Here is a 27625-nt window from a genome sequence, read left to right as displayed (position 1 = left end):
CTTTGACTTATCTACCATTTCTCAATAATGCCCTGCTCATAATATGTTATTACCAGACATTCACTAGATATAGTTTCATTTACTTAAAATGGAATATTTATTCTATATACGCGATATGCTCTATGATATATATATACTCCCTCTGATTCAAAAATAAATGTTATCGGAAGCAGTGAGTCTCAAAATTCTGAATTTCAGATCCATAAGTTGGTTCCTATATATTGTAATATATTTGAAATCCTAACAGAATTATGCTATGAACATTCCTTTTGTTTTGTTTTGTTTTTGCTAGGAACATTCTTACCTGTATACATTCATTATGTATATTAGTCGAAGTAAAAATGCAACATCATCTTATTTTCTATCTACTGTAAGATGAAAATCCACTTAGTGGAAATGGATAATGAAATACTAAATGGATTATATGCTACTCAAGAACATGCTAGGAAAACATCAATTATGTTCCTCTTCGTCCCATTAAAAAATCCAATCCAAACCTGGACATATGCGTGTACAGATTCGTAGCTAGAATTTGTCTTTTTCTTTTTCTGGACCGAGTAGTAATCTAGCATCTCGTCACATATTCCTAAGAGACAACTCTCCCACATTTAAGTGCTTTGAATTCAGCTTAAACTATCAACATTGTCAAATTTAGAGTTTTTTTTTCAGATGGCCTAGTGCGAAAAATATTTTTCCCATTTAGAAATTAGAAAATAAGTTCAAAAGTTACTTGCTCATATTTTAACATGCACCGTGGAGTATCCATAACCTACACAAAATTTTGTATGGTAAAAATAATTATACTGCATAGAAGAATAATTATTTAAAGTTAAATAAAAAAGCATCTCTATTTCTCGCCGAGCTTAAAAAGAACCATCTATATGGCCACATAAACCTTATTTCGCTAAATATGAATTTTGTTACTTTTCGATACTCTCCAACGCAACCAAGACATTATTTTTAACAGTAAAAAAGGTCTATTTTACTCCTCTTAACTAATTCAATGGATCACTCAACCTCCTCAGGTTTTTTTTCCTCAGTTTACCTTCTAAACAATTAAAAATGGAACACTTTACTGATTAATAACATTTCTATTTTTTTACTCTTAATACAAGTTGTATTTTAAGCTGAAATTTTTTTAGGCCATAACTAATACCATTATTAAAGTTTGAAAATGTTTTCGAATTTTTTCGTGGATGCTTGTTTCAGCTTTAAAATTTTGATGTTTAAATCAGTCTTAAGTGCTTTCGAACTATATAAATAGTTAGAAAAATTCAAAAAAAAAAGTTCATATGTAAGTTCTAAATGCATCTATATTCTACCAAATTTTGATTACGAAATATGATTTGTATAGAGAGAAAAAAAAAGAGAAATAGTGTTAGGGGAGCAAGCTGAACCATTTTCAATAGTTCGGGGAGTCGAATGAGCCAAAAATAATTTAGGGGGTTAAGTGATCTGGTGGAATAATTTGAGGGAGTAAAATGAACTTTTTTTCTTTACAGTATACTCTTTAAAGTCATTTTTTGAGTGTGCTTCAAAGACATTTCAGGTCACAAGGTTTTGACACCTGAAAATGCTATTCTTCCTAGTGAACATGAACATACAAGTACCCAACTGAATCGGACCTGGTCTGAAAAACTCATGAGAAAATACTCCCTACACACTAGGGCCAAACCACAAAAGTTGGAACACTTGTAACAAATTGTCCCAGCAACTTGTGTTGTAAGCAATCCAAGGACTGGCCTGTAAATATACACAACACATCCATCATCCAGAGAGGGAGGGAAGAGGGAGGAGAGAGAGAGAGAGAGAGAGAGAGAGAGCATCGATCGAATTTATTGCACAGCTCTGCCCCCTCATGCCTTTTATTTAAGTGTCCATGCTTCCGTTCAGATTTTTTTTTCTCCTTCACTTCCGAATTCCTTGTTCGTTGGGCTTCCTGCGATCCCCCGTAGGCTCACTCATACCTTCCTTCTCCCTCTGCTGCTTGCAAACTCTCTCCTTGACGTTTCTTTCGATTTTGGAAGAGGAGGTAGGAGAAGAGAATTAGTTGCCGAGTTTATCTGAACTTGAGGTGAGTTCTTGCTCTCGATCTTTCCTCTCTCTCTCTCTCTTTTATCGTCGTTTCTTTTGATCGCTATGCTCATATCTTTCGTTCTAATCTTCTGTTGATGAGTTCTTGGTGCTTTTGATTCTTCTTTCCTCATCATCTACTGTAAATTTCTCTCTTGTCAAACTCTCTTACTCCACTCTGATTTTTTTTAAAAGAAAAACTGATGTGAGCTTGGACAGAGTAAAAAGCAACATAGTTTCAAAAAAACTTTTGTTCATGAGCATCTCATATGAATTTCATCAAGATCAAAGCAGCAATCTTTTCTTCTTCTTTTTTTTCCTGCGTCTCCTCATGCTTGCTGGTTAAGCTCTCCCTTTCCTGCCTGCCGGCCTGTGCCGTAGTAACTGCGGTGTGTGTGGGGAGAGGGCGCCACCTAGCTGCAGACAACGCCTGCTCCATGTAGTTAATGTCCATTAATTTTTCCTCTCGTTTCCTGCCAGCTTCTTGAATCTGTGGCCGTATACCCGATCGATGTATTCTTGTTTTGATTTATTTCTGCGTATTTTGTTGTTGCGTAATGTGTTCTAAACTGTTCTTGACGATCTTGACGAGTAGTAGGAGACAGTGTCTGTATTGTACTGTATGTCTAGGACGAGAAGAAGCACCAATTGATGGCGCATCTCCGTACTCCGTATCATGCAAATAAACCGGCAGTTTTATGTTAGAAAAAAATATGTTTAAATAATTGGACAGGAAGTTTAAATCTTGAAAAATTTTGGGTTAATAGATTGCAGTGTCGTTTGTTTTCCCTCATCTGAAGTCAGAAACAGATGGTAGAGGCTGTATGTTAATTTCCAGAGAGAGAAAGGAGAATTCGTTACAATCACAAACAACTATTTCGATTTTCGATCGAGGTAGTATTTTCGAGGCCATCTGTTGGGAAAAATCTAATATGCCTAGCATGCTTAAACCGTACGTTTCTTCATTTTGTGTTGGAGATGAGTATGCTTGTTGTGTATGTTTTTTTCTGTTGATGTTGCGGTTTGTACTAGGCTACTACTAGCTCATGCAAAGGACGTGAGATGCTTCAGTTTGTCGTCAGGACAGTTTTCAAGATTTCGTGTTAATTTTCTTCATTTTATTTTGACCGGATTTGTTAACATAATGCGAGAGCATGGAGTTTACAAAAAATAATAATAATAATCAGCATTCCTTGTTGCTAGTAATATTGTCAATATCCACAGAAAAAAATAATACTTGCAGTAACTTTTCTGATTATATTAAGTTGTTCGAGTTTATCCATTCAATGTAATTATTAGAACTCATATTGCTGCTGCTTAACCGTTGTTCCCATCTTATTATACCTCTTTCGCATGCAGGACATAAGCAATTCTTTTCTCCATAAGATCTGCATCTATATCGTGAAACTAGGTGACCTTTTCAGTTGCACCCTTGTCTACTCACAGTAGGTAAGAACACCAACTGTTTTCTAGTACGGTCAATGCATCACTGTGGCTGGGATAAAATTTAGGATTATTTTTTTACTTTCAAGTTAACTTTGCTTGGTTAGTAAGGGTGCCAATATTCTTTGTTCTTGTAAGCTGTAAGAAATTGTGCAGTCAACTGCTGTGTTGAGAGTAGCTAGGGTAGTCAACTGCTACTTAAAAATTAGGATATCCAGCAAGTGATTCATCGTTAGTTGCGAACACTGATTATTCACTACCTAAAACCTACTCTGTTGACTCCATAGCTGTAGCCTGTTTACAAAAACTGAAAACCACTTTTAGTAATAATAATGCAGAAATTCAACTTGATCCCAATCAAAATGAAAGTCTACATTTTTTTTCAGCAACTTGTGGACACTGAAAGGGGATATGGCCTTTTCTTAAGAGTGAGAAAAGGATCCAATTGTGTGTATTCGGGGTCTCGATCGATCTCGGTTGCAGGCCTTGCAGCTCTACCTGTCAAAAATTGATTTGTTAAGTGGGAAGGCATGATACTCATAATGAAAAATCAATGTCTTGACGTGGTATTATGCTTATATATACGTTGGTTCCACCAAGACTACCACCAGTCCACCAGCTTCTTTGTTCAGAGTTTCAGACTGGGGGGAGAATTGTCCCTATCATGGTCTTCATATACTATATTTTAGGAAGATGGCAGTTTGCAGTCACAAGTCACTACAGGAAAATTTAATGCTTATAACTGATTAAAAGTGATTTAGCAACCAAAATGGAAGAGGACAATGCTAGATATCTTAATTAGGTTGAATTTACATTCCATTCTGTAGGATTTGCCCAAATGATGTTTCATCGTGTATTAGTAGTCAGTCTTGGGTTATATGTCAAAAAAGATAACTTGGTATGCTAGCATGACATTTATTTAAAAATATATTTTTTTGCCTTGTGAAAGTTTTGATATTTTTGTATTGGCTTGACAGATGATGAAAATTTCGACAACGGTGAAATTTCTGATGGAGGTAGCTTGATAGCTACATTTGGTCTGAAAGACTGAAACTGGACACAGAAGTATACGAGAAAAGTGATTGGCTGGGTTTTGATAGGGAAAATGGTAGAAGCCTCAAATCCAACACAAGATATGATAGATATAACTGGACATGTAGTACATGATGATGTTTCTTACGACAAGGATGTTTTGGAGATAAAATTGCCAGATACTGTTGTTACTTCTGATTATGGTGGCAATTTTGTCAAGGATGTCTGCATCGATGAAGGAGTACTTCCGCATCGGAAAATTTCAGCAGAAAAAAAGTTAGATGAGAAGTCACCACCAAATTTTGATTTCCTAATGATAGACACGAATAGTGATCTAACATATGGGGGGAAAGGTGATGCTAAAAAATATGCACATGGACAGAAACCAAAAACTGTTCTCCTACCTGTTGGATTCGCTGCTGACGATAACACGGAGAAACAATGTGATCTTGAAAGCAGGGATACTGCTAGTGATATCAGTGAGAAGAAAATAAGTTTGCATGAGTTACTTAAGCTTGAAAGTGCAGAAGAATCCAAGGAAAGACTTAAACTTGAAAGTGCAGAAGAATCCCAGACCCAGCATCAAAGCACAACTTCTGCAATAAATGAAAAAAACATGCCCCCTGTTCATGAAGAGGCTATTGCACAGGTAACCACATAAGTTACTGGCTTAATCTGTAATCAAATTTGTTTTCTCATTACCACTATCACCAGGTTTGTCATTATTATTTTTTTATTACCTGACCCTACTCTTTTGGGTGATAACTTGAATTATATAGTTATGAGAAGTTCAATCATCCTTAGATTGGTTTTTTAGACTGACAAACAGGTTTGACACCACATTGCAGGTTTCCACAAATGACTGCAATGATGTTGCAACTGCATCAAAAACTGATGAACTTATTACTAGCAACGTATCAAGTATCAATAACACCAACGGTTCATCAGCAACAATATCTGACAGACATGATGCAACCGCAGCATTAGATAAACCCATGTCCACTGCTGAGACTACTGACGGTTTAATTGGCTCCAAAGAATTTAACGAAGTTGGAACAGCAGAAGCCATGCCTGATGCTCTGACATCAAGTAGTTCTTCAGAAGTCCAACCATCCGAAAAGAGCAACGACCACCCCGAAAGCTTCACCAGCGAGCCGATAGCGGATCCACAGGATGAAAATGCAGTGGCCACATCCTCATCACCTCATGTTGTAGAGTCCAGTGATGCAAATAGGCAGATGAACAACAAGAACTCTGACAACGATGGTGCTACTGATGTGCATGATTTCAACCAGACAGATTCAGAGAGCTGCGCAGACGCAACAAACAACGGCAGAATTAGCACGAGTTCTACCGATGCGCAAAAGGATTCCACTCATGTGGATGAACTAGATGTGCCTGATAATAATGCAAAGGGAAAATCTCTGATTGGCAATGGGTATCCCCTTGAGCCATGCTCTCTTGGGCCTAGCATCATGTGCAACCCAGTGTCGACCTCTGGTCACATTGGCAACATCTCCATCCGGTCAGATAGTAGCACGACAAGCACCCGGTCCTTCGCATTTCCAGTGTAAGCATCCATCCTCATCCACTCTGTCATGTTACAACTATAAACTTAAACCTTCTTTTGTGTTCATGAACAACTTTTGTATCAAAACTGAAAGTTGGGAGGTATGTGTTGCTGTGGTGGATGAACAGGTTACAGTGGGATTGGAACAGCAGCCCGGTGAGGATGGCGAGAGCGGAGCGGAGGCGAAACAAGCGGCGCCGTGGCTGGAATAAGGGCTTCCTCTGCTGGAAATTCTGAGCATCCCCTTTTCTTATACCTCCTGAAGAATCTCTGAAATTCTGATGCGCTGCTGAAATCGGTCGAAATCTATCTGTAACTCCACCGAAGTGTCTGATTTGCACGCCATATATGTATACCCTGCTTCTTCTTTTTTGTTGGTCCTGTAGCAGGTAAGATGGCTTGTCGGTTTTGTCAGTGGCTTGTAACTCTGTACCGTGAGCGAGAAGAGGAGTGAAGAGGTGTACAAATAGCGTGTAGCCTAGGGGGTGATGGATCATTGGATTGCATTGCTATCTGTAAAAAAAAATTAGTTTGTGTTGATCTTGCTGGTTTGAGCCTTTGAGGAGCTAGAACGTATTCCTTTTCTCTTCATCATACCAATATTCGTCTTCCGGTCTGAATTCTGAAGTCTGAACTGACATCTGGTTTTCTGAATCTGCGACCAAAGTGCTGGAATCTGAAACTGGGGCGATCATCAGTTCATCACGCGATGTCGCGATGGGACTGGGACTGGGAGGGGAGAGGGGAAGCGCTTCTCTCACCGTTCCGGTGGCACGTCTCCTTTTTTCACCGCCGACCCTATTATTGTTTAGTACCATACCGCTCGCCGAGGAGCGCGTCCCCCAGGATAAAGGAGTGCGCCCCGGAGTCTCCATCGCCGGGCCTGGTGGCGCGGGCCTTCAACTCCAGCTTCATTGGAGGGCAGAGTTGGTAATGAGTCGGATATCCGTGGGGGCCGTTATCTCTCGTCCTGGGTCTAAGTTTACCCGAGGCAGGCATTGCTCCCCGGGGTCAGTGTCGGTAGAGCCAATGTCAAAAAAATAAAGGCCCAGAGAGAATAAATTTTTACCCCCGCACAGCCCACTAAGCAGTCATCGTGATATTCACATGCTGAACTTTCCACTTAGCGGAGTCTTCGTGTGAAATATCTTCACATGCAGAGCCAAGCCCACTTAGCGGAGTTCATCGTCATAATTCTTTGCAGTGTGGATAAATGGGGGGGAGGTGGCTGTGTATGTGTTCTCGCACCCGCTTTTGCGAGAGTGTACTTTGGGCTGCGCTTTAGCCACAGGTGCGGGCTTCCACGTAGTAAGGTGACGAGGAGACTTCTCTTGTGGGAATAAGTTCACTTTAGTTCCCTCTATTTGGCCCAATCCAATTTCTCTCAACCTCAAAACCGGCTACGACTAGTTCTCCGTCTCAGTGGCGCTGATGTGACAATTATATCTTGGAAAAAATAATAAAAATCATAGGCCCACAAGTTAACCATAGAAAAAAATAATTTAAAAATGATGGGTCTCACATGTTAGCTAAAAAATAAATATGGTGGCCCACATGTCATTCCCAAATGACCAAATAATCCAATTCTCCTCTCTACGCGAGGCGCGTGTGGCAGCGGCGGGCATCTCTCTCTTGCGCAACAGATGCTCTACGCGAGTCGCGTGTGGCAGCGGCGGGTATCTCTCTCTTGCGCAACTTGGATTAAGTTTGTGACCACGATCGATCGCTTCAATCAAATCACCGCAATGCAAACAGAAACACACGCGTACATTGAAACCACACTCGATTAAGTACAATGCACGTAGAATCCGAACCAATTTTAAAAGTTCAAGGACTCTGGAGTTTACTCAAATTCACCATCTCGCACTCGAAGCAGAGCGAATCACTTACCAGTGGAAGGGAGGGCCATGACGAGCGAGGAAGGAGGCGCCTCGCACGAACCGCACACGGATGGCTGACGCATAGGTGTGGCGCCGGCGGGAGAGGAGGAAGCAACGCCCGCGCGCTCGCCGGTAGGCCAGGGAGCTCGCCTAGCCGTCCGCCGCCCTTCTAGCTCGCCGGCGGGAGAGGAGGGAGCTCGGCACGGCTCTAGCTCCTTCGTTCCTCTTCCCCTTTCCCATACGCGCGTGCCCGGGAGGGAGTGAGGTGAGTACGAGCCGCTACCGCCGCTGCTGTTGCCGCTGTCACGGCGGACAGGGAGAAGAAGCCGAGGGCGGAGGCCGGGTCAGGGGAAGAGGCGAGGGCACGGAGCGTGGTGTTGAGCATGAAGGAATTGGGGGCGCAAGGGAGGGAGGCGAGGAGGGGAGAGCGCGGCGTAGACGGCTTGTGGAGCGGCGGCAAGCGGCGGCGGGAAGATGACGAGCGCGGCGTAGAGGCGCTTGGCAATGCCGTCCCGGCGCGCGCGGAGGGCATCCGGGTGGTCGGCGGCGGCGACATGGATGGCAGCGTCGATAGCGTCTTCCAGGGCGCTGCCACGCTGCTCGCCTTCATGCGGAGCGGCGACGCCGACCACGGCCGCCGCCGCCGCCGGAGCTCGCCTGCTCCGCTGCCCACCCGCGGCGTCCTCTGCCTGAGAAAGAGAAAGAGAGAGGGGAAAGGGAAGAAGAGAAAGAAGGGAGAGGGAAGAAGAGAGGAGTGAGACTGACATGTGGGGCCCACATGGCCCCCACAATTTTAAAATTATTTTTTTGTGCAGCAGACATGTGGGGCCACATTTTTTATTATTTTTTTGAGATATAATTGCCACGTAAGCGCCACGTCAATGCCACGTGGGACGGAGACCTAGTCAAACAAGCCACGTATGCGCCACGTCAGCCAAAACCGCCTTCAAAACCACTGAGGGACCACGTTTGCCCGGTTTTCGTAAGTTGGGGGACGGATCATACCCGGTTTTGCAGTCAAGGAATGAAAATCGGACTGGACAAAAAATAGAGGGACCCAAAGTGAACTTATTCCTCTCTTGTGGGGGGCAAAAAGGGCTCGCACACTTTGACCCCCCTCTTTACCAACTCTCAACTTTTTTTATCCCCCTCTTAATAGGCTCTAATTTATTTAGAAAAATCTTAGAGAAATCAGTTGTCAATCTCCCTCTCAACATGGACTCGAGGACGCATTGGATATTTGGGTATCCATCAATTCTTCAAAAAAAAATTCTAGTTTTTTCCTCCCTTCCATATTCAAAAATTTTCTAAATAAATTGAGAATTCCGTAGTCAAATACTCTCTGGACTCAAGAGAACGCCATGGATCGGATACCCCTGAATCCTTTAAAAAAATTCTAAAAAAATTGAAAATTCAGTAGTCAAATACAGGCTACAAAATTGAAAAGATGCTATATGTGACATCTTTATTGAGGTTAATTTCTCAACGACGTGCTGCTGGAAAGTAGTACACTACTAGCTATGATCTATGGAGTTTGGTCACTCCTCTCCTATCTTAGCCTAGGGAGAGAAAGATAAAACTGAGAAAAAGAAAAGCTAGTCTAAATCAAAATAGATACAGCGGGAGGAACTTGGCAGCTATATATCCATCTATCTTGGCTATCTATACTCATAAGTTGTGCTTCTTAGGGTGAGGCGTTGGTCCCCGGCGTTCAACCACTACTATCTTCGCAAACTGATGAACATCCGGGCTCCCTCCATGGTCAGAGTTTGATCCAACTTGCACGGCTTCAACCTTCTTGGTCTTCTCCTCATCGAGCTTCTTCTTTGAATCTTCTAATCCTCTTTCTGTTGATGAACCACGGCTCGACATGGACGTGTTCTTCACTGCAAAAAAGATAGTAATACTGGTTAAAATCAACAATAGTTGAACATACGAAGAAAGAAAAAGGGAAATGCTCCTGCCACAAATTTCATGGTGCTTTTCTCAGAGAAAAACTATGGTAACAATTAATTGCTGCAAAGATGAATATGAACTTACAATGGCGTGCGTGAGCAATGGGACGGTCAAGTAAGAGCAAGGAGATGACCAAGGCGATCACAAGAAGACTCGAAGTCCTTCGGCAACTCATGATGAACATGAACTGAACTCCAATCTTGGCGTACGTGCTTCTTTTCTCTGGATGCACTACGCTCTTCTGCTCTAGCTTAGCTAGCTTGGTCAGTCAGTGAGTGAGAAAATTAACAGTGTACAGAGGAGAGGGGGGCTTAGATCGAGTAGTAAGATCTTTATAGGAAGGCAAATGCTTAGCCGCTTAATTTGTCAGTCAGCTAAGAGGAAGGCGTGGTCAAAGGCTTTGCTCAAAACTCATCTCAGATTTCTTACACACACTGTTATTATATGCCGTACGTACTCCTGTTTCTACCCTTGTTTAACAAGCCCTAGGCCTAGCTAGGCGTTGTTCTTTTTTACAGCTCGGTCCTAGTTGCACTTGCACCATATGCCACGCACTGATGCACCACGTGTGGGCTCTGCAACAATGCGTGCTGGTGCCGTGCCTTCTGCCGAGATCGAGCTAGCAGTGGCTGGGCTTCGGGAGTTGAGCTCCCTGTTGGAAGCCCGCGGCCAATCGGCCACAACACCACACACACATCTCGCCAATTCGCCATGAGACTGGTTTCTAATACATGGGTGTAAAGTTTTGGCGTGTAGTATAGAGTGTTTTGACATTAATAAAAAATAATTATAAAATCCATCAGTAAACCGCGAGACGAATATATTAAACCTAACTAATCCGCCACTAGCATATGTTTACTGTAACATCACATTCTCAAATCATAGAGCAATTAGGCTTAAAAGGTTCGTCTCGTACATTAGTCGTAATCTGTGTAATTAGTTACTTAACCTATATTTAATACTTCATACATGTGTTTAAATGTTCGATATGACAGGGTGAAAATTTTTGTTTTGGCATCAGGGCGTGTGTGAGCGTGTGACTGGGCAACGCTTCTCACGTGGTTGCGCCTGCGCGGCGGCAGGTTTTCTCGTTTATAAAAAGAGGGAAGTTGTAGAGCGATTCTACGGCACTGACACTAGTGTTAAAAGACCAGGATCCAAGGCAAGGGGCACCCGGGATGGATCAAGACTCGCACCCCTAGGAAGTTTAGAAAAACCAACATTCAGGAATCGGGACAGAAGTCACAGAAGGCGGAGGTGTGAGATGCCTCTCTCTGCGTGCAGTCGGCTGGTTATTACGAATTCCGACACGGTTTTAACCCACAAAAGTAACCGACCGCGGCAACTTGGTAGCAACAGTGCCATTGCAAACGGAAGGCGGAAAACACATGGAGCAAGTGGTTTTGAGCATAGTTTTATTGCACAAATCAAGCAGATTCATTTCTAGCTTTACAACTGCAAACTTCATTTGTTCGATCAGCTTTGAGCAGATGAGATTTTAACACCATATCCCATTTAAAGTCCATAATGATGTGTTGCTTTATACCTAGGTGATCAGCAGTGTTATTGTAGTTGTAGGCGATTGGTACCGTGAAATTAATGTGTTGATTTAATCTATGTGATAAACAATTGTTAAAAGTAAGTGTTTATTGAAAATACAGTGAATAATATTTTTGGTCGGTGAACAGTGCAGTCAGCAATGGGTGGTCGGTCAGACCGGAGGTGTTGGATAGCCCGACGGTTAGACCAGCAGACTCTGGGTTGTAGTTGGTTTCGGGTTGTTTTCATGGGATTTCTAAATTGCTTCATGTTTATGACTTTTAGATGTTTCTTTTCGTATGTGATACTATTTTGTGCTTATATGAGTCAAGTTGGTGCGAACCTATACTCGAATACGGAGAGTCTCTTTGTTGTTTATGTGTAGGTGTTGCTTGAGGTCATGTGAGTATAGTCGACAATGGATCAGGACTAGGCTTGGGAGAAATTGAGGTCCAAATGGTCATATCACACAGGATGCTTAGGCTAGAAACCATGCATGTGGAATGAAGGTTTCCATGAAGTATACACATAGTGTTGTGTACGTATGGGAAGAGGTCCAAGTTTAGAAAGATTAGAGCGCGGAGTTGTATGGGAATGTTGTTTACCTTGTTGAGTAGGTTTCCTATGTGATTGGGAATTCTAGTTCTTGTAGGATTTGTGGCTATGGGTAGCCACGTTAAGGATATAAATAGATGAGGGGTTGATGCTAGAAGTATATCAATTTTTTGGGAGAGAAAAGTTATAGTTTTGCTTCGAGACTTCAATACTAGTTCGTGAGTTGACAGAGGAGTGCTTTAGATACACTTTGTAAACATATATTGATGCAATAAAGTTGATCTACTTTCAATAGTTTCGTCTCGTCGATATGTGTTTTTTGGATCCCGATGGTCAGACCGACAATTGGCGAGCAGTCTATGGCAGGACTACTGCGGCCTAACCGGTAGCAATCAACATGTTAGGCCTCCCCCTCCCCTCTCCTCCCCTTCCCGTCTCCGCCATCGCAGTGTCGGCAGCGGGCGGCGGGCGGCGAGCGGCGACAGCGCCCTCCCCTCTCCGTCAGCAGCGGGCGGCAAGCGGCGACACCACTCTCCCCTCCGGCGGCACAGGTGATGCAGGCCCACCTTATCGTCACCGGAAGCACTCCGCCTCCTTCCCCGCTGGCCTCCGGGTCGCCGTCGCTGTCGGCATCCTCGTCCTCGGCAGGAGGGAAGAGCGCTGGGCCCGGGCCGGCGATGGCGCGAACGAACAGCATCGCGGCGAGCGCCAGGAGTTCTCCTTCTTTCTTTGTTCTTCTCTTCTCTTTTTCTTATTTTCTGAAGGACTGTAGTTCCGAATTAATGTTCATGTATATAATTAATCTTCTGTTTGAAGAAGTGTAGCTGCAAATTAGTCCCCTTTTTGCAAGTGAGACTATGGCTGTGTTCGGATTCCAGTGATGGAAACTAATCTCTCCCGCATGGAAAACGGAGCGGTCCATTAGCGCGTTATTAATTAAGTATTAGCTTTTTTTTTCAAAAATGAATTAATTTGATTTTTTAAAGCAACTTTCGTATAGAAACTTTTTGAAAAAACGCATCGTTATGCAAACACAGCGTAGGAGTTGTGCATAGCAATGAGTTATGTATGATTTTGTTGTTGAGTATGTTCATTCAATCTGTGGTATCAAATTGTTGTTGAGTATGTACATTCAATCGGATTTGGGCAATATGCAAGCAGTAATAAACAATGAAAAAAAAGAAAAAAAATACATTTAGTCCCGATTGACAACACCAATCGGGATATCTTTAGTCCCGGATTAGATATCTCGGTTTGCAATGGGTTCCCCAGTAGTGTCACTGTGTCAGGAGCTCAGCTCGGATGAGAAGCTGGCCAACATGTTTTTTTCACGGATATGCATAGGACTTGCATATCATTTTGTATTAATAAAAAAGGGTCACGGCGAGAGAGAGTGGCAACTAAACAACAGGCAACAGCATATACAGAGCAGCAAAATATGAAAAGAGCACTGTACAGCTCGGGACAATGCTGCAGCACACAAGTACTCCTAGAATTCGTCCTCACAAGTACTCCTATACCGCTATACGTGAAGCTCATCAATGATGATTTTTCCTGCTACTCGTTGGAGGGAAGAATCTTCATCTCTGAAGACCCTCGCATTGCGTTCTTTCCTTACCAAGTCTCTCACATGGTTAGGAACTTTGCATGATAATGGAGTCACATCCCTTCTCTCTGGATCTAATCTTTAATCCTCCCCCACCAGTCCACAATGAGTAGTTCCCGGGCTGGTGTAGGTGAGACTACCGGCGGCAGAATAGCATCCAGAACTGCCGCACCCATCCGCACCAAAGAGTTGGTCTGCTCTGCTGTCTCTGGCTATTGCTGTAACTTGAACTCCTCTATATAGATAATTCCATTTCGTAATCTACTTGGATATCACGTCTGGTACATCTCTTACCAAGAACTTCCTGATTGCTCTAACTAAAGGAAGAGGGTTCTCAACGTGCACGGCGTGGCCGCTGTCTGGAATAATGATCATCTCACATAGACCATCGGATTCGCGATCCTTGTGCTTTCTTATCTCCCTGCACATTTGCTGCGATATCTCTTTGAATTTTGGGTCCTTTTCACCTGCGACGATGAGGAGAGGGCTCTTCAAGTGCTTCAAATCTTCCCACAGGGACCTAGAACATTGAAACTAACATGAGATCGAATCACACATGATTTTCTTATTACACAATCACTAATGTAATGTGACCATCAAAGTGTTCACAGGCTCTATATGTATCATCGGCACACTATATTTTTTACCACTATTAACGTCAAAATTACTAACGGACTCGATGGAACATGACTTTATGGATATCATCAATGAAAAATATAATACGGAGTATGGGAAGGCAAGCCTTACTTTTGCGTCCCTATGCTTGAGTCAGCGAGAACCTTAGATAGAGCTTTGATATTATTGTGTTTCATTCGTGTCCTCACTAGAGAATCAAATTTAGGATGTTCTCGTAAACTGTAAATTTGGTCATCCATCAACAGAAAATATCCCAGAAAAAGAAAAGAAAAAAGGCATGTCAATACATTTTTGGCAAAACAAAAGTATATTGTCACTGCATAACAATATTACCTGGCCCACATTTTCGCAGAGTACCACGTCTCGAGAAAATTTTCCAGTCCACAAGAAGACAAGAAGTGGGCTCTTGATCTATCAATAGCACTACGACGTCTTTTACTTGCCTCGTCTCTCAATCCAGGACTACCCGAAATTATAACAGCTCCACTTATCTGTCTTAACGGGACTGCGTTAGAATCATAAAAATAAAGAAATAAACACAAAAGGTACAATGTCGAGAAATTTACCTTGTGGTTTTGATTTAATGCCATGTGTAGTGCAATCCTTGCACCCATTGAGTAGCCAACAACAACCACCGCTCCATCAGTTATATTTCTTATCAACTTCAGTAACAAATCTGCAACTGATTGAACTGAAAAGGAGATTTGGTTGGAGTTTTCAACATCATGCTGTAGAATTTCGGACTCGCCATGGCCAGGAAGATCGACAGCTATAACCCGTGCACTAGGAGAGAGAGCTTTCATCATAGGAACCCAGTCTTCACTCGTACCAAGAAATCCATGAAGAAAGAGAATAACCTTTTCCTACATTGGTTAAATCATGACAATAGTTACTGTGACAGCACCATCTTACTACATACGGAGAAACTACCAGTATCTCAAGTATACAGTGCAAGTAAAACTTAGATAATTGAACATATGCTTGCATCTGGTTTTTAAGTGGATAACTGGACAACCAAAATCAAAGGAGTAAAAACATAAGCAGAAATTTAACTATTACTGAGATTAGGAACAAGGCACACAAATGAAAAGAGAGAGCGTCAAAGCACTCCCAGAATGTATGAAACTTGTCCATTGATTGAATGATGTGAATAGAAAACAGATAACATCATAATTAGCAAGAAAGACAAACTCAAGAGAAAACATGTAATTATGAATGTGCTTCCTTCAAGAAATGAACCAAGGACCTATCAAATATATTATTGAATCATTCATATGGAGATAATAATATAGTTTTCACTTGAATTTTAACTGTTAGTACTAAGAACAGTAGTTTTAAATCAATACGTGAACAATATTCTGCAGACCTTTGTGATAGTTCCGCGGTCTACAGCATACCTCCTTAAATCCCGAGTAAAGTAGGATACATGTCGATTAAAAGAATTCCATCTTTTGAAACTATGATATGCTTAGCAATATATTCCAGTTAATATGCTACTAGCAATAGCTCCTGCTGTTTGCAACTTAATCCTCTAATTTGCTCTCATACTGCAAATATCTAGCCATGGATCTCGTGTCAGACACTGAGCACTAATCTAACCCTCTTATATAACAAGCTGGTAATAAACTGTTGGTTTTCAAAAGAAAATTGAAGAAATCTTACATGTGTGCAATCACCACCCTCTTGAAGCTTGACTTGATAAGAAAAATTATCCCCATCAACTTGGATGAAATATGACCTCAATTTTTCTTCACTATAAGTTCTTTCTATCTTCTTGTCGTTTATAACTAAATGCTGGAGATAGCCATGGGCATCTTCTGCCGAAGCTCTGATTCCATCACCAAGTGGTGGCACATGGATTTTTAACTTTTGATCTGAAACATCTTCCCTTAACCATTGGTATGTTCCAAGTCCATGTGCCACATTTCCACAAGAACCTTTGTTCTTTATTCTGGATGTTATGTCATTTTGTCTGTCAACATAATGTGCAAACTGTATATAGGTTGCCAAACCTACAGAACTCTCATAGGTGCTACTGATGACAGCCATCTTATCATGCATGTGAGCCCATTTTGCTATATAAGCTGCAGCCTCAAAGCCACCAACAACACTGGGTTTTATAACCTGAATATCAACATGAAAATGAGGTCAAATCTAGAAAATGAAGCATCAGCTTGAAAACTAGCCCGTAAAGTTTGAACTCACAAGAGCAACTATTCCTGGATGTGAAAATTGATGTAGCTTAGGGATTACATCCCCTGTAAGGTTGTCGATAGTCTCGTCTAGTGCAACAGGCAAGCCACTATTTTCACAGAACTTGATGATGTCATTTACAGAGTCCACTGGTTCCTGTGGTTAAAACAAATGAAGATTCTCAAGGAAGAACTGCATGAAAAACAGTCTCTTCCCCAACCAGTATTATGATATGCTGGGTACAAATTTAATGCTTTGTCTATTTTAGATTTTCGATGCATATCAGATGAATAAAAGGCAGATTACCTCGATGTATTGCAAACATAAGCCTTTTACCCTGGATCCAAAATCAATTGCCTGTTCATATGTCCATTTCCTATTTGCGTCAGCGCGGATATTGATCTTGTATCCTACAATTTCCCTTACTTTTTGAATAACAGCTGCATCTTCAGCGGGATTTTCGCGACGCCCAACCTTTGGGAGATTTTAAAAAGAAGCAATGTACAGATTCTTTTAGAAGCTAATAAATTCAACTTCCTATAATTACTGAACTGGTAGAAGATTTACCTTCAGTTTAATGGTGGTGAAACCTTCAGCAACAAGTTTGACAACAGCAAGTGTTACATCCATTGGAGTGCCACAGGAGTCTACGAGTGCACATATCTGTATGCTTGCAGTGCTGCTCTGATTATATTCGACCACATTGGAGCCAGTAAAAATACCATAGGATCTATCTATTCGTTGTGACTCCAGCAAATTAAGAATAGCCATCTCTAGACCACACTTAACACTAGGGAATACTGAAGAAGGCTGTGAAGAAGAACACGCGGAAAAATATCAGTCTCTCGTATGTTTTTCACAGAAAATTTTCTTAAGTCAACTTACAGGAATCCCAAGGGTTGTCCATATCCAATTGGAGAAGGATCCTCTCAACAAAGGAACAACATCTAGCTCAGCATCTTTCATTCTGTGAAAGAGAAACCTAAGCTGTTCTTCAACATCCAACAGATCCTCCTCATGAATTTCAATTGGTGCAACCTGTTATTTTACAAGGGTAAAAAATAATACTTAATAAAAGCTAAATAAATGCACGGTGCAACATGTAATATATTTTTAGACGAAACAAAGTTAGGAGTTCTGCCAATCAATTAAGAGGAATGAAGAAATAACAGACCAGCCTCAACTAAGTTTACAAAAACTAGAAGCCAATAAACATAAAATAAAACTACTGTAAAACCAACACCAAACCTCCAGTAATATGCTGTATATTCCTTCAGTGAAACATGGGCATGTATAAGAAACATTTTTCTGTATTATCCATTTGAAGGATAACATCTTCTTCAAGTATAAAACTGTGAGGTAAGGTAATTTTTAGACCAAATTAATTTGCACGAGGAAAAATATCCTGCCTACTACAAGTTTGCCAGATATTCTGGTTGAAGCACAGCATGAAAAGTAACCTTAAACTGCTATAACATATATTCAGCTAATATACAAGGTCAAATGATTATGTTAACTGGAGTATTTTTTTAATTAGTGTTTTATGTAAATGTTCACCCACTCTGTGGTTCTGAGGGTTTTTTTCTAGTATTAAAGTCAGAGTTTAGATCTGGACCCACTTCCATGCTTCCATGAGTATTTGGATCAAGCTAAAAAAATTGTAAAGGAGAAATGCTCCAGACCAGTCCATTTCCTACTTGAAAACTGTGAGTAGACAACTAAGATAACATTTTAGTATAGCATAATTCAAGAACAGTAATTAAGGCCCACAATGAGTTAGAAAAAACAGACAGATTACAGTAGTAATAAAATCAAACCTCGCCGAATCCCACAATGCTGTCACCCACACATAACTTTAGTATGAAACCTTCATGAAAGAAGCTGCTTTCTGATATCCCAGATGTACGTGGTGCAGCAAGTTGGATCCTGCATAGAAGGTAAATCCTAAAATAAGAGAGTTCCCAGTTCTAACTACTGTTACACACTTTGTAATTTGTCATTGTATACTTTTGAAAATTCATAAAAAAATCTATGTTAAAATATGTTCACTCAAAAAAATATGTATAAAAATATAATCGTTGTACTGTACCAAAAGGAAAATAAATGACTTATCAGAACTTTTGCAAACAATAACTTTCTTGTCTTTTGTGTGTGGTGATACACAATACATTTGATCATATATTTGCGCAATTTGTGTCTCTGCACATTGTAGCATGCCCTGCATGTTTTTTTTTCTAAATTTTGTACAGCTGCAAAATCCAAAACATGACTTTCTTGTCTTTTGTGTGTGGTGATACACAATACATTTGATCATATATTTGCACAATTTGTCTCTGCACATTGTAGCATGCCCTGCATGTTTTTTTTCTCTAAATTTTGTACAGCTGCAAAATCCAAAACATGGTTTAGCTACACCTATGTTTAGAATTTCCAGGCTGTGACCTGTGCAGGAGTGAGGTGTGTATTGATTGGTTAAGGATGTACCTGTAAAACATGTATTCTGCTGCATGTATTCTACCAACAGAAAAGCCATTTACCCCATCCTTACAATATGGACCTCCCAGAAGATATGCCAGATGCATGGTTGCAGTATGGTCTGTGAACATGCTTATAATTCTGCAGAATGAGAATGAGCATATAAACGCGATGTAGACCAAAATAATCAAAAGAACTAGTTTGAATATAAAACCTATGAAAGTTGGCATTATCAACAATGCGATTCTCCACTTCGACAACACAATCAACATGCCCCTCATGGGACTTCACCAAGGCATCATGAAGTTCAGCTTTTGTCTGAACTAGAATATGTTTTATCCTGAAATACAACTCATGAGAATGCTGGGGATGCAAAATTGCCACCAGAAAGTTATTTGTTGTATCCACAGCTGACTCCATAACCAATAATGTAACAGGCAGAAGTCTCAGCAGAAAACATCTAATAAATCCCAGAATCAGTAACAGCGATGCTACGGTAGCATCAGGCAGGCATATTGTTAAAATTGTATTTCTATAAGCAAGGCCGAGGTATGTAAGCACCAGAATACAACAATCGCTTTTACCTGTGTGCAGCACAGAGTTTGGAAATCGATATGTCATGCAAGGTGTAGAAAAATTTCTCCAAAATTTGGAGTGAAGCTGTTTTTGCAACTGGTAGAAGGCTGAAGATTGCACCACCATGGTTGTTAATGACAATTACTGTCATGGGTTTCCTCTGCGTCCTTCAGGAATGTGAGATGCATTATCACTTTATCAGAAATAAATATTCATTTAAGTAGATGGTTATACAATAGCTTTACAGAGAGAATATCTGTAGTTCTTTTTATTTCTTTGACTAAGTAGTAATGCAAAAACAAATTCTTGGGTGAATGAAAAATAAATTAAGGAAATGACAATGAGCCAATGACTCGCAGAAAAACAAACGGTGGTGGATAGCATAGAATAGATTCAAACTGTAAACCTTTGGTTCAGAAGTGACAATCCATTGGTATCATGAAGAAAAGATATGTCACCAATCACACAGAATACCTGAAAATAGTGCAGCCAAGTCAAATTTCTGCCAAAAGCTTACTCAAAAAGAAGTACAGCATAAATGCATTGGCAACTGTCAGTATCTAGGAAATACACAATAAAAATATTATAAGATAATCAGAGTAGTTTGAGAACTGCAGGTGGCTGTGATGAAAATTAGGAATATTCTCTTTGAAGCATAGTGTTTTTCATTGTCCCCAAGTTTGTGCAGCTGCAGCAAGCGCATTTATGCATTCCATATCTAGGGTAACAAATTTCATCACATGAAGTACCCATATGAGCTAAATAACTAACTTACATGCTTGTTTGATCCAATGGCAAATCCAATTGATGTACTAAGCAAACCATCAATACCACTTGCTCCCCTGTTCCCAGCTACTGGTGCACCAAGAAAGCCTGGAAAATGGTGCATCATAGCATTATTTGCATTTGTACTATGGTCAATCCAGCCCTTGCCAAACATATCCAAGTCTCGAATGACCATGCTATTCCCAATAAACATAGTAGCATCACCATAAAGTGCTTCTCCAATTACATGAGCAACATATGGTTCTGTAAGTGAACATTCTGAATGCACCTGAAACATTATCTCCTGTGAAACCTGGAATAAACAGCAGTTATCAGGATTAGAAAAAAGCAGATGATGGCAACAAAAGGTGTTTGTTAGTTATTTCCAGAAAAAATCTGTTCAAGGGCATGCTTACAGAATTGAATTCCTTATGTAGTCAAGTTTCCATGGGGACAAATATATGAACTAGAGGCAGTTGGTTAAGTGATAAACCCCTTCATGCATGCTATTTACAGATTTCAGAAAGAGACATTAAATATCAATTGAGTTTTCAACTTTCAATGTCAATACTATTTCAAATCAATTTGTGGTGACCTTTTACCTATACTATAACCTGGGTGTAGGGTGTATAATACCAAAGCTTACTGCAGAAAATGATTGAAACAAATGACTAAAGTTCAGGAAGGTTGCTTACACATAAGGACAAGTTTTATCCTATCCATACTATCAGAATATTTTGTTGCATATTTTCAAGATAACTACCCTCTTATGGACCATACCGCTGAATTCAGAACCATTAAAATATCTGACCATCTGCTTGTCTTTGTTTGGAAATTACACTGGCACAGACTAGCAGCAAATTCAGTTATAGTAGCCTGGATTCTGTGAGTGACAACATGTGAAGGATCATGGCGGCATGGGTGTGCATCAATTAAGATGTAAGAAGACGGGGAGCAGGACTCAAGATATGTTCCCACTCGTTTGCTAGTGATCCGGCTTCCAATCTGTCAAGCAAAAAAAAAAAGAAAGGTGTCATTATAAATATATCACATAATGAAAAGGAATTCAAATGATTAGGTAATGCAAAAGTATGGAATAAAAAGAAGAATCAGTGAGGAGATGAACCTGGACAATAACATCTGGAGTTTTCCAGCTTTTAACAGATTCAGACAGTAGAATTTGATCTATGTGGTCTATAAAACAAATGCTCTTATCTAGTCCTGGAATTGATTTCTGTACTTTCCTCATTCGCAATCCAGACAGAACATCAGCAGCAATCGGCCAGGAAAGGTGTCTAGCTAGTAAAGTCACAGCCCAGATATCATCTTCTGTGTGAATAGCACCAACTAATAAAAGCCCCTGGTTTGCGTTCTTTACAATCTCCAGAACCTCCATTACTGAACAAGAATAGTTACCTAATGCAGAAACCATTTTCATTCCTAGGTATCTAGTGTATGGTTCTCTATTTATAAACCATTTGTCCAACCCTTTCAAACAGTCAACACTCCAATCTTGATATCCGTAGTCTAGTGGTTCTCTAAAAGCACAGTTTATATGCACTGGCCCTTGTGGTGCTTGCATGGCATAGTAGGCTGCTGAATCAACTGTTGTAAGAACCATTCTCGCGTAAATATGATCATCTGGTGGAGGGAGACTAAAAAAGTGTCTTACAAAACTGCCAAAATGATTTACCTGAAAATAGTTAAAAAAAAATGTGACGAGTTCTTCACAAGAATAACAGAAGAACATCATAGGCATACCAGATAAGTTTGCATATGCTATAGAGGCAGTATGCCATTAAAAGGAAATAAACATAAAACTATATGCATAAACTGGAATGGTAATCCAGCAAATTCCAAGTTCACTGTATGGGTCTTATTGCGTGAGGAATATAGGCCTTTGCTTCTCAAGTTCACTGTATGGGTTTGACTAGTGTTCTGTATATGTCTTTGCTTGAGTGAGACACATAGGTCATGTGAGGAATATATATGGATTGTACAGGTAGGACAAAATTTTGATGGTGCTGAGAAATAAAATAAACACTAAAACATAGTTAAGGGAACAACATGATTGGCTTTATGTGCATGACAATACTTATAAGCAATTTAAGGCAATTAAAAGGTAGCCAAAATTCTGAATTAACAGTGCTGATTCGAAGCTCTTTTCAGAATAGGAGCTATTGCCAGAAACTTTTAGTTTTTGTAATATTGTATTCAGTTACAATACCTGATTGATGGCTTGGTTGGCTCCTACATCCTGCAGCTCAGGAGGACGATCAGCTGTGAGTAAAATAAGTGGTACGAAATCTTGACTTGCCTCCACCACCTACATATGAATCTTGATTAAACACTATAGACTATTTCTCAATAGTTGATATATCCATTACTGCATGGATTGCCTGTAGTAGCACATAGAGAGCATAAAGGTATACACTACACAGAAGAAGTTATAGCAACAAGACTTGTTGAATTGTGATTTCAGCAAATGGTGGGTATTTCTGTAAAGGCTGGAAGTAAGGAAATAAAAAAAGTAAGAAAGAGAAATGTTCCAACTCACTGAAGGAAGGAGATTTGATACAGCAGTTCCTGATGATGTAATTACTATTGCAGGCTTCCGAGAACCTCTCCCATAGCCAAGAGCATGAAATCCAAGTGAACGCTCATCATAACATGATATGCAGGTTGTCAAAGGATGGACTGAAGCAGAAAGTGCAAGTGGGGATGATCTCGACCCTGGAGCTATACAGAAGTACTAAAGCAAACCAGGTCAGAGGCATGGTAAAAACGCTAGAGCTATGTATTCAGTTAAGCTTACCGTAAAACCAAGCCTGACAAATTCTTCAACTATGAAGGATGCCCATGCCAAATTAATGTTAGAGCATCTCCTAATGAAAGATTCAATTTTGTTGCTTTGCAAACATAAATCCTATAAAAAAATTAGATAAGTACAACTTCAATTACAGAGAGCAAATTACATACTATCTGTTTTTAAGCTAACCCACCAATTATATCATATTCTAATTATATGCATCATTTTTTTTAAATTGGAAAGTAGAAAATGCTGTAGGAAAAGGCTTACTACAGAAAGCTTGTACTCCCTCCGTTTCACAATGTAAGTCATTCTAACATTTTCCACATTCATATTGATGTTAATGAATCTAGATAGGCATATGTCTAGATTCATTAACATCAATATAAACGTGGGAAATGCTAGAATGACTTATATTGTGAAACGGAGGAAGTATTTAACAAAATAATTTGATGGTTATTTATGAAAAAAAGAAACTCAGGTAGAAACCATTACCATGTTTGCACAAAACAAGAACTGCGGCGAAAACCGAACAAATGACTGATCAGAAGTTGGGCAATTCTCCTACAGACAAAAGAATAAGTTCCATATCCGATCAGGGATATAAATTCAAGTTTATTGTGTCTAGTCTTATAAGAGAACATGAACAACAAAAAGTTTAAAAAGGAAATAATAGGAAAATTATGTCTGTCCTAACAATTGTGGCGAGGTCTATGTGTACCCATGAACTTCTTGACTTTAACTTTTTGGTCCATGAATTTGTGGAGTTGGTCAAAAGCAATTCAACTAACTAACAGGTAGGCAAACTTGTTAGTTACCAGGTAATGCAGGGCAGCAGGGACGTAAAAAAAATAATCTTGAATTACTATTATAAATGTGATAGGTGTGAATGTGCCTTCCAGCAAGATACAGACAAAATATCCATAAACCGCAAAGAAAGAAACATAATATTCCTTTTTGCAAGGGGCATTTCTTATATTAAAACCAGGGATTAATCTCAATTGCAAAGTAATGAAATAGCTTAAAGAAGCTTACCAGGGTTAAGTGGATACCTTTTCCGTGACAGCTTTGCCATCTATTACAGCGAGAAATTCAGCATCCAAGTATACCTGGAACAGTGGATTCAACAAAATCAAATTGAGCACTTTGATGTCTGATGATAATAGGAATAGCAGATAACTGTCGAAATACATAAACAGCTATAAAGAGTGTTTGTGTGCAAACTAGAACTATGTTCCATAACTCACAAACTGGTTAACGATGAATAGCCAAAACTCTGTATGGAATACAATATGAGCACCCAATCTATATCATTAGCCATAGCTAATTTTTTTGGAAGCCAGAATGTTCTATATGTTAAAAGGCATAGACGTTTCATTTATCTATTTTTGTTGAAAAAGAGGATTTTTTTTATCATTCAACCAAAAACAAAATGGTGGGAAGAATGGCCATTAGAGATTGGAGAAGCAATTGTTGCAAACTTCAGTAGAGCACATCACAAAACTCTGCTATTATAATCCCCCGTAATATAACTAAATAATGTTTCAGCCTCAAAACCCTGTGAACTAATTAAGGCATAGAAGTAAGAACATCGGAATAGTGAATATGAGTGTTCATGTGAAGGCCTGATACAACTGAAGCTTCATCACAGATGGACTTTGCAGAGTGGAGAACAAATGGCACAAGCGTAAATTCATGAAATTAACAAAGTGATTAAGATTGATAGAAATATGTACCAACTGAGTATTCCTGCTCTCTGACATACGCGATTCTCCAATGTAACTTGTTACCATGTTTTCATAACAGATAGTAGCTGAAGAATCATAGCTACTCCATATCTTACAGGGGAAAATACAAAACAGAAAATTAATTGTTTTAAAAGAACATGGAAATGCTATATTAATATGAAAGAAAGTTAAACAGAATTAAATATATTTTTTTCTTAATCTAGTTAGTTCCACATACCTGACTGAAACAAGATTCAAATAAACAAACAGAATCCTCAAATGTGTGAGACACGGAGTCATCCCAAACAATAGTTGACGATAACATGGAATAGCCATCAAATTCACTCAGCTCAACCTGTAAATTCAATTTTGCTGATCATCACGAATGCTATAAGATCAAATATCTACATTATGCCTGCAGAAGATAACCAAGAAAGAATTCTGTAAATTCTTACTTCCTCCTATGTGACTTGTATGCAAGAATGCAAGAAAAATCCTCAACCAAGTTGACCTCCACTTTTAACCCTTTGCATTTGCATTACTTTCTGTGCAATAACTTACCAGTCAAAGTAGGTCATAAAGTGTTGTGATCCTCTTGTAAATTGTTTATGTAGATCTTTTTAATACATTAAAAAAATGTACTAATAGGCTAACTTCTATGTCATTTTTCTAGATATAAGTGCAGTACTTGTGCCACTCATGCATGTTCAGAATAGGACTTTCTTTGCACCAACGGATTACTTTGAGGACCCCACCACAATCATAAAAAGGCTAACAAGAAAAATTCAGGTGTAAAACTGTTTCTGTTGTCTGACAATATGATATTAAACCATGTAACCAAATTTATACAGGGAATGTCATATCACAGAACTTCGAGGATTTTCCTTGCTAAATTCAAAAGGGCTTGTACACATAGTCTGTATCTCGCACCAACTTGATAAATATTCAGGTAGCTAGAGTAGCACCACAGAATACTGAAAGTTGTTACCTGAGGAATAAAGAAGTAAAATGAACCGATTCTCTCCTCTAAAGACAATAGTTCCTTGTCATATTTAACACCTACTGATCCATAGGCTCTAATCAAGTGTGAATTAAACGAAAGATATCTGCAGGGACAAACAGGTCCTAATTTAGTTAGAAACACCCTGCATCACACGTACGCTACGGAAAGCAATAGAGAGGAGGCACCTTGATATCAAATCAAACCCATTATCTACTCGAGAGGAACCATGAAAGCAAATTGCAGAGCCAGCGCCAGAGATTTCAAGCTGAATTGATGAATCAGTGGTTTGCTTCCTCGACAAATAAAACTGAGGAAACAATGATGATCTCTTAAACTGTGTGCACAGCCATTTGAGCGCCTTCGTACTGGGTGGAACAAGCACCTGCACCGTTGCATTGTCAGAACTGAGAATTAATCATCATTGTTTCACTTGTTGCTTAGACCGTAAGGGATAAACAAATCCAAATGCATCGCAAAGCATAAACAATGAGCTAGACGCGAGCTCGATTTACGCCTATTGCGTCAAGGAGCTGAGCGGATTATTCAATAATTTCACAGTGCTGGATTAAAATTCGTAAGGGAGGGGGGGGGGGAGCATGTCGCCTCGCCGCCGCGCAGCAAATATTGCAGCGGCTGCTCACAACGAAACCAACTGCAAATCTGTAAAACACGACATATCCCCTCCCACACAACCTCGCTGGGCGGCTCACCTCGAACCGGATGATGCCGCTCGCGGCGGCGGCAGGCGGGCAGGCCTTCACCTCCTCCCCGGCCCGCCGCAGCGCGGCGAGGCCGTCCCCGAGGGTGAGCACCGGCGGCAGCCTCCGGGTGAACGACACGTCCACGGGGAGGTCGCGGTCGCCGACCTCGCCCACCTCGTCGACGTCGATCACGATGCCCGCGCGCCTCGCGGCGACGGCGCGAAGGAGGAGGAGGCCGCCACCGCCGCCGCCGCATAGGCAGCGGCGCCGGCGAGGGGCGAGCAGAGGACGGCGAGGGGATAGGAGAGGAGGAGGAGGAGGAGGAGGAGGAGGGGTGGTGAATGTGCCGGGGAGGACGGGGAGGGGGAGGAGGCGGTGACCGGAGGAGGAGACGACGGCGAGCATTCCGGCGAGGTGGGTGGAGTGAATAGGAGGAGACGGCAGGTGTAGTGTTCGAAATTTTTAAGCAATTTTTAATGTGAGGGGATAAGGTTTCTGGGCCCACGTGGACAGAATTTTCAGATTTCCGGCCTACACGTAGATATGGGCTAGAGATCGGCCCAATCAAAATTTCTCAAATCGTCCATGCCAAATGTAGTGTTCATTCAATTTTTCATCAGAAATATTCGTGATACAAATTTTTTTGCGGAAATATATTATCGATATCGTACAACCGTTACGCAAAAATGACGTGGTGACATCGTGGACGGTATCGCACGATAAAAGTACGAGACAACGCGAGACCGCGCGGTCTCGCGGAATAAAAGAGCGAGACCAAACGCTCTCGCGAAATCAAACAGCGAAATTGTCCAATATCTCCATTTGATTAGTAATTAATTACTCAATTAACAATCAACTAGTAATAATTAGTGATTAGTTATCCTGGTTAGCAATTAATTAATAATTAATTAATCGCTAATTAAATCATAATGGCACCGGTATCGCTCCTTGCTTGAGCGAGTCACTACGCGAGACCGCGCGGTCTCACACTTTCATTGCGCAATACCGTCCGCGACGTCATTCCATGTCATTTTCGCGCAACGGTTGTGCGAGACCGACGGTATATTTCTGCAAAAAAATTTGTAT

General features: G+C 40.5%; 3 protein-coding genes across 6 annotated transcripts; 1 reads left to right on the top strand and 2 right to left on the bottom strand.

The window, feature by feature from the left end:
* Positions 1–1796: 1796 nt before the first annotated feature.
* LOC127764617 (uncharacterized) lies at positions 1797–6656 on the top strand. 2 transcript variants are annotated; one of them, XM_052289516.1, is made up of 5 exons: positions 1797–2074; positions 3433–3522; positions 4494–5197; positions 5397–6118; positions 6247–6656. In XM_052289516.1, the coding sequence occupies exons 3-5, from the start codon at positions 4622–4624 to the stop codon at positions 6353–6355; spliced, it is 1407 nt and encodes a 468-aa protein (XP_052145476.1). In that variant the 5' UTR covers positions 1797–2074; positions 3433–3522; positions 4494–4621; the 3' UTR covers positions 6356–6656. The 2 variants fall into 2 exon arrangements, with proteins under 2 accessions (XP_052145476.1, XP_052145477.1); XM_052289517.1 differs by lacking the exon at positions 3433–3522.
* Positions 6657–9447: 2791 nt separating this feature from the next.
* Positions 9448–10329, bottom strand: LOC127764556 (uncharacterized). Its single transcript, XM_052289449.1, has 2 exons — positions 10039–10329; positions 9448–9884 (listed from the first exon to the last, which is right to left on the bottom strand). The coding sequence occupies exons 1-2, from the start codon at positions 10136–10138 to the stop codon at positions 9667–9669; spliced, it is 318 nt and encodes a 105-aa protein (XP_052145409.1). The 5' UTR covers positions 10139–10329; the 3' UTR covers positions 9448–9666.
* A 2696-nt stretch (positions 10330–13025) lies between these two features.
* Positions 13026–26967, bottom strand: LOC127762324 (protein PHYLLO, chloroplastic). 3 transcript variants are annotated; one of them, XM_052286801.1, is made up of 27 exons: positions 26549–26967; positions 26024–26220; positions 25824–25941; positions 25074–25190; positions 24845–24946; positions 24161–24217; positions 23604–23672; positions 23115–23225; positions 22857–23051; positions 22527–22625; positions 21426–21992; positions 21080–21304; positions 20310–20612; positions 19941–20008; positions 19543–19701; positions 19173–19298; positions 18968–19099; positions 18301–18409; positions 17369–17521; positions 17051–17293; positions 16790–16957; positions 16496–16639; positions 15953–16414; positions 14857–15153; positions 14624–14781; positions 14402–14509; positions 13028–14174 (listed from the first exon to the last, which is right to left on the bottom strand). In XM_052286801.1, the coding sequence occupies exons 1-27, from the start codon at positions 26942–26944 to the stop codon at positions 13916–13918; spliced, it is 5142 nt and encodes a 1713-aa protein (XP_052142761.1). In that variant the 5' UTR covers positions 26945–26967; the 3' UTR covers positions 13028–13915. The 3 variants fall into 3 exon arrangements, with proteins under 3 accessions (XP_052142760.1, XP_052142761.1, XP_052142762.1); XM_052286800.1 differs by having other exon boundaries at positions 13026–14174; positions 14624–15153; XM_052286802.1 differs by lacking the exons at positions 24845–24946; positions 25074–25190; positions 25824–25941; positions 26024–26220; positions 26549–26967 and having other exon boundaries at positions 13032–14174; positions 14624–15153; positions 24144–24212.
* Between the last annotated feature and the right edge of the window lie 658 nt (positions 26968–27625).

This window comes from Oryza glaberrima, chromosome 2 (assembly GCF_000147395.1).
Source record: "Oryza glaberrima chromosome 2, OglaRS2, whole genome shotgun sequence".
In the NCBI taxonomy this organism is placed as follows: domain Eukaryota; kingdom Viridiplantae; phylum Streptophyta; class Magnoliopsida; order Poales; family Poaceae; genus Oryza; species Oryza glaberrima.
This window is presented reverse-complemented; position numbering and strand designations above follow the sequence as displayed.